This window comes from Carettochelys insculpta, chromosome 3 (assembly GCF_033958435.1).
Source record: "Carettochelys insculpta isolate YL-2023 chromosome 3, ASM3395843v1, whole genome shotgun sequence".
Lineage (NCBI taxonomy): Eukaryota > Metazoa > Chordata > Testudines > Carettochelyidae > Carettochelys > Carettochelys insculpta.
This window is the reverse complement of record NC_134139.1, coordinates 72,606,829-72,622,500: the sequence shown is the minus strand read 5'-3', so window position 1 is coordinate 72,622,500 and position 15,672 is coordinate 72,606,829. Positions and strand designations below refer to the sequence as shown.

The 15,672-nt window shown below is 41.7% G+C and overlaps 1 protein-coding gene across 13 annotated transcripts in view; it reads left to right on the top strand.

Annotated features, from left to right (window-relative positions):
* RYR2 (ryanodine receptor 2) overlaps window positions 1-15,672 on the top strand; it is a 975,983-nt gene that overhangs the window by 953,817 nt on the left and 6,494 nt on the right. For all 13 annotated transcript variants that reach the window (XM_074990102.1, XM_074990110.1, XM_074990109.1 and 10 more), the window contains 5 exons: window positions 713-847; window positions 2,340-2,496; window positions 11,022-11,086; window positions 13,131-13,231; window positions 14,508-14,559. In XM_074990102.1, the coding sequence (XP_074846203.1) occupies window positions 713-847; window positions 2,340-2,496; window positions 11,022-11,086; window positions 13,131-13,231; window positions 14,508-14,559 (510 nt within the window). The remainder of the gene's footprint in view (window positions 1-712; window positions 848-2,339; window positions 2,497-11,021; window positions 11,087-13,130; window positions 13,232-14,507; window positions 14,560-15,672) is intronic.

Here is a 15,672-nt window from a genome sequence, read left to right as displayed (position 1 = left end):
AAGACCTCCCGGACGCCCCCAGTTGTGCTACAAAGATGTCTGTAAGAGAGACCGCAGAGAGGTAGACATCGAGCTGGACAACTGGGAAGAACTAGCAGATGACCGCAGCAGATGGAGGCAGGGGTTACGCAAGGGCCTTCAGAAGGGAGAGATGAAGATCAGACAGCTAGCAGAGGAGAAGTGAGTGCACAGAAAGCACAATAAGGACTTGCCAGACACCCACTACATCTGCAAGAGATGCAGCAAGGACTGTCACTCTCGTGTGGGTCTTCATAGTCACAATAGGCGCTGTAAATGAAGTCCTCAATTGAAACTTTAAAGGGCACAATCCATAGTCTATGCAGACTGAAGGATGCCTACTACTACTACTACGAGACCAGAAATATCTTTTGTCTGTGTGTGAGCCCATAGTGGTATACATATAAATTTACACTATTTTACTATTTTTTTCCATTTGCCATAAAGCTTTAGAAACATTTTAGCATTCAGGAAAAATTTAAATGCTCTAACACTGCACAAAATAGTGGTATTGTACTAAAGTGAAATGATAATTTTCTTTTTAAAATGCCAGACTGAGGGAGAGAGAAATGGACTGAATAAAGTGAGTTTGTCTTCACCAGTAAATGTAGTGTATTATTTCACTTTTCCCCTTTATATAAGAAAATTGCACTGCATGCTTTCATGTGGCTAATACATCCATCATCTCTTCTAGCTTGTGTTAACAGTGGGATTACTGGCAGTGGTGGTGTACCTCTACACAGTAGTGGCATTCAATTTTTTCCGTAAATTCTACAACAAGAGCGAAGATGGAGATATGCCAGATATGAAATGTGATGACATGCTAACTGTAAGTCTGATTGCTTTTTGCTCATCTTTGCTTACTTTTTTATTGTATTTCCTGTTCTTTTCCTCTTCCCTCACTCCATTTATGTAGCTGTTCCTCAATAATGCCTATATCCACAAGGATGGCTGCTCACAACAGGAAAATTATCAGTGAAGAGTGAAGGAATAAAATATGTAATACAGCCCTACAAGAGTTTGAGAACATGTCCACAAATGATAAAAAAGAATATGACATTGGTCTTTGCTCTGATTTATCTGAGACTATGGCTATGTCTACACTAGCCAAAAACTTCGAAATGGCCATGCGAATGGCCATTTCGAAGTTTACTGATGATGCGCTGAAATACATATTCAGCGCCTCATTAGCATGCGGGCGGCCGCAGCACTTCAAAATTGACGCAGCTCGTCCAAACGGGGCTCCTTTTCGAAAGGACCCCGCCTACTTCGACGTCCCCTTATTCTTATGAGCAGATGGGAAGAAGGGGACTTTGAAGTAGCTGGGGTCCTTTCGAAAAGGAGCCCCGTCTGGACGAGACGCGCGTTGGCAAGCCGCATCAATTTCGAAGTGCTGCGGCCACCCGCATGCTAATGAAGCGCTGAACATGCATTTCAGCATTTCATTAGTAAACTTCGAAATGGCCATTTGTGTGGCCATTTCAAAGTTTGGGGCTCGTGTAGACATGGCCAAAGACAGACACAGTAATTCAGTTGCAGAGCCAGAATTAGGATATGGTAATGGCACAATGGACAGTTCAAATAGGAGAGGCAGACCCCACAGAGAATGTGTAGATGATATAGAAGATTGATGCAGAGCTCATGTACAGAAACTAAGCCACACTTCACTGGACAGGGAAAGATGGAAGGAAATAGTGAGAGAGGCATCAGACATCAACGGACACTGAGCCCACAGTTATTGATGATGATGATGAATGCCTGCATTGTAGCCTCATGCTTATTTTACCAGGCCATGCTGTTTAGATGATTAGCACATAAAATTTAAAAGCAGTTTTTCAGTCAGAGAAAATTGTTGCAATACACTTTCCTTTTTGTTTTACGCTTCAGTTGGAAACATGAAATTTTGCATCTTGAATGTCAGCATTTCCAATCTTCTTGTAATATTCCCTAACAACCAAAAAAATGGGAGAGTGGGAAATAGTAGATAAGGCATTGAAATGTGAGTCAGTACTGGAGACCTCACTTCTATTTTTAGCTTTGCCATTGACTTGCTTTGTGACCTTGAGCAATTTTATTTCACCTTTATTTCCTCTCCTCTAAATAAATGAGACAAAAATATCTTTCTCTGCCTTGCTTACTTAGACTGCAAGCTTTTCAGTTCAGGAGCAATCCCTGTGTTTCTACATTACCTATTAGTGGGATCCTATTCTCAGTCAAGGCTTTCACATATAGATAGAATACAAATGAAAGATAAGTAGCCAAAGTTTTGAGAAATGGATTTTTAAATGATTGTGTGATCTCTCATTTTCTTGCTTTTCCAGTGTTACATGTTTCATATGTATGTTGGAGTGCGTGCAGGTGGTGGCATTGGTGACGAAATTGAGGATCCAGCAGGAGATGAATATGAGATGTATCGGATCATCTTTGATATTACTTTCTTCTTCTTTGTAATTGTCATTCTGCTAGCCATCATACAAGGTAGGTCTTCAAACACTATGGCCGCAGTGAAGAAGTGTTTGAAAAGTCTGGAATCTTTGCACCACATTTGTCCCTCCACATACATAATGTAAATGGAACAAAATTTTACTGAAATGGGGAGAATGATGGCTAGGTAAGACCTTTCCACAATTCTACATAAAACCAGGAGCAAGTACAGGGGAGGAAGGGGTGATTCAGAGGGAAAACTGATAGGTGTGATAGATCCCTGGGTACAACCTGGAAATGTGGGGCCACTATGCCTACTTAGCTCTCCAGCCTGCCCTGTCTTTCATAAAGCTCTGCTAGTGACAAGCAGCAAACCCTCTTTAGGTGCTGTAATCACTCATTTCCCCCCACCCCACCCCACCATAATGTGCAGGGACATACCCAGATAAATTACATGAATATTCTCTAACCATACAACGAAAACCACCAAATTTCCCCCCAGTCCTCAGCTTTGAGCCCTACAAATATATTGTCTTACACTGCTCAAGATCCTCTCTTTAACATTGAAACCACATTAAGCTTTTGACACCCCATGAAAGGATAATGGCCTTTGTAATCTGAACAGATGCCCCAGGCACTCTAGACTGGTAAAGATAAAATAGTAAAATAAATGTATTAACTGCAGAAAATTATCAGTGTTAACTGTAAAGGTCAGAGTAGCCTTGTCTACACTAGCCCCAAACTTCGAAACGGCCACGCAAATGGCCATTTCGAAGTTTACTAATGAAGCGCTGAAATGCATATTCAGCGCTTCATTAGCATGCGCGCGGCCACGGCACTTCGAAATTGACGCGCCTCACCGCTGTGCGTCTCATCCCGACGGGGCTCCTTTTCAAAAGGGCCCCGCCTACTTCGAAGTCCCCTTATTCCCATGAGCTGATGGGAATAAGAGGACTTCAAAGTAGGCGGGGTCCTTTCAAAAAGGAGCCCCATCGGGACGAGACGCGCGGTGGCGAGGCACGTCAATTTTGAAGTGCTGCGGCCGCCCACATGCTAATGAAGCGCTGAATATGCATTTCAGCGCTTCAGTAGTAAACTTCGAAATGGCCATTTGCGTGGCCGTTTCGAAGTTTGGGGCTAGTGTAGACGTAGCCAGTTAGTTACAAAAGAAAAGTCACCCTCTAAATTCTAAACTTTATCAGATTAAGCAAGATTGGATTTAAGCAGACTTTCTCACCCCACTAGGTCCTATAAGTAGTTCAGTTTTCAACATATAGGCTGAATTCCCTGCTGAACTGCTCCCCAGTTCAAAGTTTTTTCTTTCAAATGTTCTTGTTGCCTTCAGAATAGGGGAAAGGAAAGAAACATAGGGGCTGATGTCACAGTCTCGAATTTATAACCTCTTATCCATGTACATGGAAAGATATTGTCTTCGACTTGAAATCAGAGGTCATCTACATAGGTCCTGAGACACTGAGTCTCCATTGTCTATGGCTGTGGCTAGACTAGCCCTGAACTGCAAAGGGGGCATGGTAATTAGGGTGTCGGGAGAAGTGCTGCGGTGCATATGCAGCAGTTCATTAGTCAAAATCTCCCCCACGGGAACTTCAAAGTGTGAAATAAGTGTTCCAGCTTGTGTGTAGCTGTGGGTCAGCAGTAAAAGGACTTTGATGTAGTGCAGGCACTTTGAAGTACCCACGGCTGACCTGCCGCTACACACAAGCCGGCACTTTGAAGTTTCACACTTTGAAATTCCCGCGGGGGAGATTTTGACTAATGAAGTGCTGCATATGCACCGCAGCACTTCATTAGTAATCTCCCAACACTCTAGTTACCATGCCCCCTTCCAAGTTCAGGGCTAGTCTAGACACAACCTATGTGTTTCAGGAGAGGTCCACTGGAAGAGTAGCTTATTTTAAATGGGCCATCAGCACAGGGTTGGCTACTCCTATGTAAATCTGTCTTGGCAGTTTTAGTTGTTTCTTTGTTGCCAGTTGAGGGCCAGCTGTGGACATCTCCCACGCTCACAGGCTGTCTCAGAAGTAGACTTCATAATTTCACATACAATGGTAATAAATACAAGTCAATGGGATAGTAATATTCAATAGGATAATAATATTGAACAGATCATGACTTTTCAAATGATACGTCGCAAGGCATATATTGGATAAAACATCATGGTCATCTAGGTGGTGAATAATCCTAGAGGAATTATGGGTAAAAGGTGTCATTTTGAGGTACAGTGTGGCATATTTCCCCAAATCTGTGGCAAATTACAAATTACAATGCATTAATCACAAGGCATTATTGCTGCTGTGTCTACTCCATCATGGCTTCTGTTTAATCTGAGGGTAGTCAGTGGAGGAGCTTGAGCATAACCAAAAAGAGAGGAGGTGGCTGACTGGGCCCAAGCTCTTTGGGACTAACAACATGAATTTGTCAGTCTTCAGAGTCCTCTGCAAGATCCACTTTTGTTGTGAGGAGGTTTCGTGTTGAGTTGAGAAAGTTGTAATGCTTCGGGACTTGGAGACTGTGGGAAGTAATTTATTACATACATTCTGCTGTTGGGATATTAACTGTTCTAGGGGAATTATGGGATTGTAGTTTGTTTATGATGTGTCTATATAATCATGGTGTGACTACAAGCTTTTGTAGACGTAATTTTAACCTAGCTGGTTCAGGCTAAAAACATCAGAGAAAGAGTGATGGAGCAGAATTGTTAAGGTTACCTGTATTATATACATTCAAATAATACTTTGGCAGTAACACATGTAAAGATTTTGATGGATTCACTGCTTTATAAACAATGATTTTCATTTGCTTTGTACCAGCTAGCATTTAGTTAGATGATGGACTTTGCTCTGAAACGATACCTCCCAGTTTCTTATAAGTGTCTGAGCTGTGTAGCGAGTTGTTAACAATTCTGGCATATTGTCTCGTAATGATTCAAGCAGCCTTGTTTTTACAAGGCATTTTTAAAAACCTTGGTTTCCATATTTTATCCTCAAGCAGTGTATCTTATTGTGTTTGCTCTTCCTGTTTGGTTTCCCTGTTTGTGACTAACTGTATGTAAATTGTCAGGTCTTAACTTTAAAACTTGGGCCTAATTCTTATTTCACTTTCTCAAATTGTACAGCAGTAAACTCAGTTAATGTCAGTGGTGTTAGTCTGATTTATACCACTACATCTGAGGGAAGAATTAGTTCTCTTATGTTTATAATACAAGGCTGTGTCTACATTACAAGATAAATTCAATAAATAAATAAATTTGAATACTTAATCTCAATATTATGAAATTGAATAAAGTGTCCACAAAGCTTCTTGAAATTCGACCCACCCTTTTTCCATGTAGAACGTCCGCATCCCCATTGCCCTGTGCAAGTTCTACAGCGTGAGCACTGCATTGTGGGTTCCTATCTCACAGTGCCTGAGACCCAGGTGCTTGTGGATGTTTCATTTTGGAATCCCAGAATTCCCAGACTGTCCCAGAATTCACTGCATCACTAACCGTGTGAAAAAAGAACTGGAGATTGTGCCTTTTTCTGCTGCAGCAATCCAGCACAAGCATGGATCCACAAACTCTCCAACTCATAACACAGCAACTGTCATACAATTTGTCCTTCAATTCCAAAGTTCAATGATGCTTGGCTATCCTATTGGTGCCCCGATGGTAATGATGATGGTGCTGGTTTGGAATAGCAATTGTCCCAAATGCAGTCCAAGAACTCAGAGCTGGTGGCTGCCATGACTGCATTGCTGACAGTGGAGTGGCAGTTTTGGACTCAAGAGACCAGCACACGCTGGTGGGATCACATTGTTTTGGAGTCCTGGGATGACCAGCAGTGGGTGCAGAAATTTTGCATGCACAAGTCCACCTTTATGGAACTTTGTGATGGGCTGGCATCTGCCCTGAAGTGCCGCAACACCAAAATGAGGACAGCTTTAATGGTTCAGAAATGAGTGGTAATTGCACTGCGGAAGTTTGCAACCCCTGACAGTTACTGGTCAATTGCAGATCCCTTCGGGGTGAGCAGATCTACAGTGGTGGAAGGCTCCCATACAATCTGTTGGCGTCTCCTCCGGAAGATTGTGACCCTGGGAGAGGTACAGGCCATAGTGGATGGTTTTGCTGCCCAGGGCTTCCCTAACTGTTTTGGGCAACAGGTGGCAAGCATGTCCCCATCATGGCCACAGCCCACCTGGCAGCGGAGTGTATTAATTGAAAGGGGTACTTCTCCATGGTCATGCAGGGTTGGTAGATCGGAAAGGTTGTTTTACTGATAACAATGTTGCCTGGTCAGGGAGGATTCACAATGCACGCATATTCTGAAATTGAGGACTGTACTGAAAGCTCCTGGATGAGACTTTTTTACCTGATCGGAAAATCAAGATTGGCAACACCCATTGTTATATTGGGCAACCCTGCTTACCTTCTGCTTGCCTGCCTGATGAGACCCTACACAGGAGCCCTGTACCCCAGCAAGGAAAATCTTAATCACAGACTGAGTAGGTGCACAATGATCATGGAATACACTTTTGGACATTTGAAAGCAAGGTTCATTGACCCTGTGGACATTTCTGAAGGTGATGTCCCCCACGATTATTACAGCATGTGCTATTTTGCACAAGATATGTGAAGCAAGGCGGGAGACTTTCCTGTCTATCTGGAATTCTGAAGCAAAAGCAATAGACAGGGTGTATGCGCAGACAGTTATACTGCCATCCACTAGTAGCCATGCTTACACTGCAGCATGGTAAAGGATGCTTTAAAGAACAGCTTTATGACTAATCTGTAACGCACATGGTACCTATATATGTCTCTGCCATAATGCCAATAAATCAACCATGCTGTAATGAATAAATGCTCTTTCTTCTTGGGAGGGAGTTAAGATGTAGTAGAATGTATGTGATGGGTAGCTATGCCTTCCATGCCCCCCTCAACCTGTCCGGTTCCCTCAGGCCCATGTCTGGTGCGGATAAGGGAGTTTCACTGCCCAGCTATGCCTTTAGTGCCACTCACCCTCCCCCCAACCTGTCCAAGTTGATTTGTGGCCCCCCCCACCCCATTCCTGGGGGACAAGAAATCACACCAAGCTCAAAGGAATGATTTTATTTTGGTGAGGAGGAGAGGTTTAAGTGGCTCAGAAAAGAAGCCTTCTCAAAGGTGCTTGAAGAGCCTTTTGCAGTGCCCCTTGGGGCTGGAGTGGCAGGGTAGCCCTCCCCACTGCAGGGACCGCAACAATGTGGGGTTGGGCACCCTCTCCTCAGAGGACTCCAGCCAGGGTTGAGAGTCGCTCTGCAGCTGCAGTGGGGAACACAGGACCTCCAGCTGCTCAGTAATGGCCTTTGCAAGCTTTGTCATGACCTTGGTCTGCTTTGCTGCAGCCTCATGCATTTTTGACAATTGCTGCTGCTGGAGGATGCTCTCGTTAAAGTTTATTTAAGTCTGACACCGCTCAGCTGTACAGTGATATCACTGAGCAGCGTCTTTTGTCAGGTTCTTGTGCTTTGTCTCAGTGTGTTCCATGTGTTGCAGGATTGGATTTTGTTTGCATTTCTTGCATCTCCTGGTTTTCTTTGGAACGCTGGACACTGGGTCTGGAAAATGAAGGTCAAAATTAAGATACAATGCACATAATGTTCTCTGAAGTGCAATGAATTGGTCTTTCTGTGTATTGTCACTTAAAGTGTACTTTTGAAGGACACATGGGTTATTAAGGATGGGACAGTAAGCATGCATTTCAAAATACCTCCCTAGCAATCACTTATCCAGCACATTGTGGACATGGTAAGTAATACAGAATTGTCCTCTTTTGGTGGGAATGGGAAGGTCTGCAAAGCAGGAGCAGCCACCAGGTATCTTGGGTGGGTGTCCTGTGGCAGTGAAAAACAGACGGCTGTGGCTTTGATGCACAATAAAAATAATGTAAAGAAAAAAATATCCAAAGAAAGGCTGGATGTAAAGGGACATGGAAGGGAAAAAGCACAGCAGCGGAATCCTTTGCATAGCTCAGGGGGATTCCTGAGAACTGAAAACAAATGGTGCTTGGAAAGGGACATGGGAGAGGGAAACGCCCAGCAGATCCTGACAGCTGTGTGGCATGGTGCGGAGGTGGGGGGTGGTCATGAAAAATGAAAAGAAATGCTGGTTGGAAAAGGACATGGAGGGGGAATCCCCCACAAAGCCTGCAAACCACATTGTGTGGTGGAGAACAGAGCACAGGCTAATGGAAAGGGGCAGGAAGCATGTTAAAAAATGCAAATTCTCAAGCATCTGCCGGTTGTGAAGGAAGACCTCACCCTCCTAAAACTAACAGATATGGAGAAAGAGCAGCTACTCCTTCTGTGTGACCAAAATCCTGGAAAATTTTACTAAAATACTGTGTGATCGCTATCTGGTTGCCTGGCATGGCAAGGTGTGCTACCATGGAAGCCACAACAAGTCAGGCCTACCCAAGAATCTCGTGGAGAAAAAATACAAGAGCACTTGGATGAGGCCTTTAAGGAGGTCTCCAAAAAGGAGAAGTGCTCCAAAAAGGAGAAACATTAACACACTGGTCTGAGGGGCACAGAAGCACAGCTATCAAAGCTGTACCTATACACAACCCCCAACCCGCTCTTAGTATGTGGAATGAATACTCGCCCCCAACTGTTTGCTCCAGGGGGCTCGGGCACTGGTGTGGAGGGTCCTGGCGTGAGGAGGAAGGCAGTGGAGGGGCCCGCCATGGAGGAAACTGGTTCCAGGTTGATCTTCCAAGCTGTCTGGAACAACGTCCTCTGTCCCCTGCTCATTGTCCCCCTCTTTCTGTACAGCTCCTTTCCTGCTCTGCCTTGCCCTCTTCCTCCAGGCCGCCCTGCTCCTCCGTGCACACCCTGAACTCCATACAAGGGCCTCCACAAGTATCATAATTCAGTCTCAGCTCCATGGTGGGGTCACTCCAAATAAGCATATGGTGTTGTTGATAATAGTGGCAGGTCTGTGGAGCCACCCCGACCACTGGTTGGCTTCTGAGATTTTTGATAGGCCTGACGGCATTCTTTAACTTTCACCCAGCATTGCGTAGAGTCCTGGGAGTAACCTTGGTCTGCCATCTTGTGTGCCATCTGATCATGGATGGCCCTGTTTCTCTTGGCCAGATGAAACCTCTTCGCCATGAGTTGTATCTCCCCAAATGGCAATGAAATCAAGATTCTCCTGGTGGGTCCAAGTTGGGGCTCTCTTGTGAGCCTGAGAAGTGCTGGTCAGATCACTACCCTAAGTGCTCATGATTGTTGTACCGGGCTACCGGTAATTGCTACTGATGCAGTGTGATGGCTACTGATGTGATGCAACATGATGGGCAAAGGGATTTTTTATTTGCAGGCCTGAGCTGCTAAATTCCAATTCAAATTTCAATTCAAATTGAATCAAAACTTCACAGGTTTACTTTGACCTTCTTCCTGCACACCTGATAGCAGTGCACAGTAAAGCAGCCATACTTGGGGGCTCACCACGTAGCTTTGTGGAGTATACATGGGACACTTCTGGGGGATAACAAATTCAAATTAAGGACATGGTACTTCCACACTTGCCTTGATTCAAGATTTTAAATTCTTAATAGACGCTATATCCATCTCACAATATCAATATTTTGTAATCAGTATTACGGCTCAATAAATCGAGTTAACAGTATTACATATGAAGACTGTCACATTTTAATGTAGAGCTAAAGCCGTGAAATGTGAATTTATCTCATACTGTAGACACAGCCCAAGTCTCTGGCCCTAGGGCAAGTTTTCTCCCTTCTGTTTTCAAAGGCCTGGTCTACACAAGGACAGAAAGTCAATCCCGGGTATGCAATTTGAGCTATGCCATTAGCATAGCTATAATCGATGTATCAGAATTGACTTTCTTCCCTTGTGCAGATTGGGATGCTTCAAGTTCTCACCAATGTCCCTTATTCCGTGATAGCATGGAGTACCAAGGTTGGCGCATGAGCCCAGAGAGATCTATTTTGCCACATCTTCACAGATGCAGCAAAATCGAACTCCAGAGGATCGATTGTGGTGTGTTGAATGTGCAGTAAGTATAGACATACTTCTTCAGTGCTCTGTTAATGGAATTCCATTACTAAGTGACAAGCATGGCGAGCACAGGAGTTGTAGGATGCACGTAGCCCCTTGCCATGTACATAGTATTCGTATAATAAGGCTATGAACTCTGCTAATATCCTTTTAGTAGTATCCTTTTAATGTTTTTTTAAATAAAGATTCCATTAACCTGCAAATGTATGTGTTAGAGAAAAGACGAGGGCTGTACATATAAAACAGGAAGTCACTTGTCCCAAGTCATCAAACCAAAATTATGTTGCAAAATCCAAATCTCTCCCAATCTAACTGGACAGATTTGCTTTCTTTTTTTGTGGTAAGTTTTGTTTCACTTTATACACTACAATGAGCATATTTAAGTTCTAGTACTTAAGGAGACTACTTCACCTTTGCTCTTAACCTGTAAGAGTTGAACTTGGGGTTGCATGAGTTTGCATCCCCTGTCATATTGTATTCTTGGCCATTAAGTATCATTTTTATTTAAACACCAGGTTTAATTATTGATGCTTTTGGAGAATTAAGAGACCAACAAGAACAAGTTAAAGAAGACATGGAGGTAAGCAATTGTAAGCTCTTACTTGTTTCAGCATAACATACGTAAGTAAAGCCCTGACTAACAAAATATCTATTAATTATCCAAATCGGATGATTCAGCAGAGGGTAGTTTTAAACTAACACGAAAGTGTGCAGTTTGCAGTATAACAATTGGCTGTGTCTACACTTGCAGTCCTTTTTCAAAAGAAGAATACAAATGAGGGAAAGGGAAATCAAAATGCAAATGAGGCACTGATTTACATACCTCAAGAGATTGTTTGCAAAGAAAAATGCAGTGTAGACATGACTTTGAAAGGACTCTTCTTCCGATTTTGTTTCAAGAAGAAGGGGGTCTTTTGAAGATGGGATTCATTTTCAAAAGAATCCCTTCTACACTGCTTTTCCTCCCTCATTTTCATTCCTCTTTTGAAAGAGGAGTGCAAGTGTAGCCACTGCAAAAGGTTCAGCTTTGACAGCATACTGGATAAGATTCTGTCCCCAGTTACATCTCAGTGAAACCACATTGCATTAAACCACAAATATCTGAATCTGGTCTACTGAGATGACTTTCCATGACTGAATATCTTTTTAAATATATGCTTAGTATACTTACTTATACTTACTTTTTTGACTGAATATCTTATATATATTACGTTACATAAAAGCATGCATAATTCTTTTAGCATTCCATAGACGGGTCTTAGTACAAATTCCTTTTAACCACAGTGCTCTTCTAACAAAAAGGTTACAAAATAGCATTCACTGTTGCCCACTTCTGACTGTAGAGAAGGATACCTTTGACTACACTTTGGCACCACCAGTTAGAATCATCCAAGACACAGTGATTGCCTGCTCTGGATACATTTTAAACCTAAATGTCCAGGACCTGCAACTAGCAGCTGGCTTTTTGGTACATCTGGCTTTTTGTAAGCAATAAACTATTCAAACAAAGCCAAAATACCTACCAGTTTATTTCGATGTGTCGTCATATGAATGATGAGGATTTCATTGTGTTTTAACTTTGTCAGATGGCTGACTAGAACAAAACTGGCTGAAGAAGTCCTTTAGAGCTTAGCTTGGAGATTCCCAATATTAACGAAACCACCAGGTTATGCTTTACAGGATTGGAAGAGGCCGTACGAGATCATCTAGTCCAGGCTCTGTTATGGTTAATCTCACTTGTGCGCTTCCTTTTGCCATCAGAGTGAAAGTAGCCTAAGTCTGTTTCAGTCTGACTGTCAGGATTCAGAAAGGTATTAGGCTGTGTTCTGTAATCTCTACTGAGCACATGCAGTTTCTGCTAGCTAAACATAACTGCCTTTGATGTAAAGATTGCTCTGGGATTACAGTGACCCACACACACACACCACATTCATTTAAGTAGCCTGGAGAGAGCAAGAAGGAAAAACTGCTTTTCAGCCTTGATTAATTCATGCCAGCCTTTCTATGGGTCTGATCTTCTTCATTATTGAGGACAAAGATTTTTTTTTTTAAGCAAACAGCAAGAAGTGATTGTGATAGCTTTTCTGTTCATGTGTTTGGCTAAGGTTTAGGCTGTGTTAGTAATCACATATTATACTTATATTTCACTTATAATATTACATATTGTGCTTGTCTACACTTGCCCCCAACTTCGAAGAGGGCATGGTAATTAGGGTGATGGGAGATTACCAATGAAGTGGTGCAAGGAATGTGCAGCACTTCATTAGGCTAATTCTCCCCTGTGGCAACTTCAAAGTGTCAAATGTTTTGGGAGTACTCAAGATTTTGGGGAGTAAAGGGACTTCGAAGTAGAATGGGCACTTTGAAGTGCCCGCAGCTACATGCATGCCTGCATTTTGAAGTTTAACGCTTCGAAGTTGCTGCGGGGGAGAATTAACCTAATTAAGTGCTGCATATTTATTGCAGCTCTTCATTAGTAATCTCCCATCACGCTGATTAACATGCCCCCTTTGAAGTTTCCAAATAAATTGCAGCATGCTTATTGGGTGGGGGTTTTTTTTTCAAAGAAGCTGTCACTTTTATAGAGCATTTCAACAGCATGTGTGTTTTCTGCATTTTTTTAGACCAAATGCTTTATCTGTGGGATAGGCAACGATTACTTTGACACAGTACCTCATGGCTTTGAAACACACACACTGCAGGAGCACAACTTGGCCAATTATCTGTAAGTACAGAACCACAAACTTTTCAAGAAGTCATGACTTCAAACCTTGCAACTAATTAGTCCCACTAAATAAGGGAGAAAGACAACTGTAAAGATTTTATATGAACTAGAGAAGTAAAACAAAAGATTTCTTTTCTCATTGCGATAGGAAATGCCATATTAAAGATTGCCTCTGCACTTTTAGTTCAGACTATTGTACATATGTATTAGGACACAGACTTTAATTACATTACTGCATAATAGTTAGTCCATGGGCCCTCTGTCTCGTTTGTCAAGTGATGAGCCCCGTTCTGGGAGTGAATTACCAATATTCCATAAAAAATACTGTTGTGAAAATTAAGTAAGGAAGAGCTAGACTAAAAAAGGAAAGCTTCACAATTAAGTCAGTTGAATGCTGTCCTGGAGAAGTGGTCTGTAATACTGTCTATGCTATAGGGTCCTTGTGTGGTGCTAATCAAGCAATTTAATCCAATTTTTTTTCCCACAAACAGTCTCAGATTGAGAAGTTTCGATTATCTTGAGACGGAAGTTCTTGATGCTCACAGCTGCAACTGAAGTCAATGCATTTGAATAAATAAATTGCTGTCTAAGTGGTCTGAAAAGTGAGGGCCTAGGTGTCTCACACTGAACAACCAAAATTAGTGGCATGCTTTGTTAATTTTGTACAAAGAGAATTAATGTCTACAGAAATGGATGTATTATAAAATAGATTATGTAAACCTCGTGTACAAATATGCCAAAGCATCAAGCCTAGAGTATTAATAAAACCATATATTCTGCTTTCAGAATTTTATCATCTATATTGATTAGTTTGAACCTCAGTGTTCAATAATATATAAATAATAAAGCACCCTTGTAAAATAAACTATTTAATAATCTCTTTCTGAAACCCTTAATCCTCTCGAATAATGCTTGTTCATGGAAGCAATCTGCTTTCCTATTCACCAACTCTTGACCCAGCACTTACTCTCAGGCCCTAATTCACTGGTCTGGGAAAAGAACATCTCAGGAATAACATTTGCATATTATAAAATTACTCTATGGCTATGTTAAACCAAACTTGAATCCTTTACTCTTTTGACCATCAGCCATTATTAATGTGAATAATTTAGTAAAAATGAATGATAGGGTGAATCTCAAAAGTGTCAAGCTATATAATATTCTATAAGTCATGCTTATGTTGTATATCCATTAAAAGACATTTCTCTGTCTATATTTCCCCTGGATTTTCTGGTATTTCCATGTGCTTGTTTCTGATGAATGTATCTTTGTCTAGATTTTTTCTGATGTATCTCATTAACAAAGATGAAACAGAGCATACTGGACAGGTAAGTGAGCACTGTTTACAATGCCTTCTTCCATTTAAAAAGTCCTAAAGGTAAACGTCAGGTATATTCAGTTAAGATCAACTAGAGGAGCATTCTAATCAATAATGTGAAACAACTGACCTCATTCAAAACATTCCTTAAAAATCACTTCTGTGGGCCAAAATTGGCCTTTTTTCCAGTATCAGTGTGACTGTTCTGCTACTTCATTTTGAACCCTTCAAACCTGTCTCCCCAAAATTAGCATGAAACAAAAAATGGACAGTGATACATACAGCCCATTAAAATAACGAATCATTTGACTTCTGTCTAGTGACAGGCTTGCTCGCATCCTTCATAGTTATTTGTAATTTATATTGTATTTTTTTCATAGCTAGAACAGTGCTAGGTATCTCTCTTAAAATACTGTTTACTCCCAAGGTATTGTACCCATGAAATAAGCGGCTTCAGGTTGTGTGTAAATTGCTTTAAAGCGTATTAAGCGGAACTTGAAGCTGCTGTTGCCAGACCCAGGAACCTGAACAACCCACCAGCCCTGGCTTCCTTCAGCCACATGTGGCTGGTCAGTTTCCCTGGTCCAGAAAGAGCAGCAGAGAGGAGGCACATTTTATAGACTTCTTTCATTATTTGTGAATATCAATTTTGTCTTTTGATATGTTAAAGTAGACTAGAATGCTCAGCTCTGCTTTTTAAATTGTTAACATTTGTTGCAGAAAAATATTGCTTTATTTGCGTTTGTACTACTGTTTGACATTGCTTATTAGGAGAGTTGACCTACTGCATTCACTGATTTTGAATGATTTAAAGTCTTGTTAGTTATACAATTCTTTCATTTAGCAACGGTGAATTAGCAAGCACTCTGAGCTATCTGCTCAACCAAATCTTCCTGATACTGGTATTTGCTACAGTAAAATGCTGTCTTTTTTTTTTTTTGTATTATTCAAAACCAATACATCAGCTTCAGTGAGAGTAAGGATATGTTTGGTATAATCTCTGTACAGCAGGACAAGAATAGAAACGTGTTATAATTACATGTATAATGGCTATTGCTCAAGTCACAGAATCATAGAGTCATAGGGCTGGAAGGGACCTCAGGAGGTCATCTAGTCCAGCCCC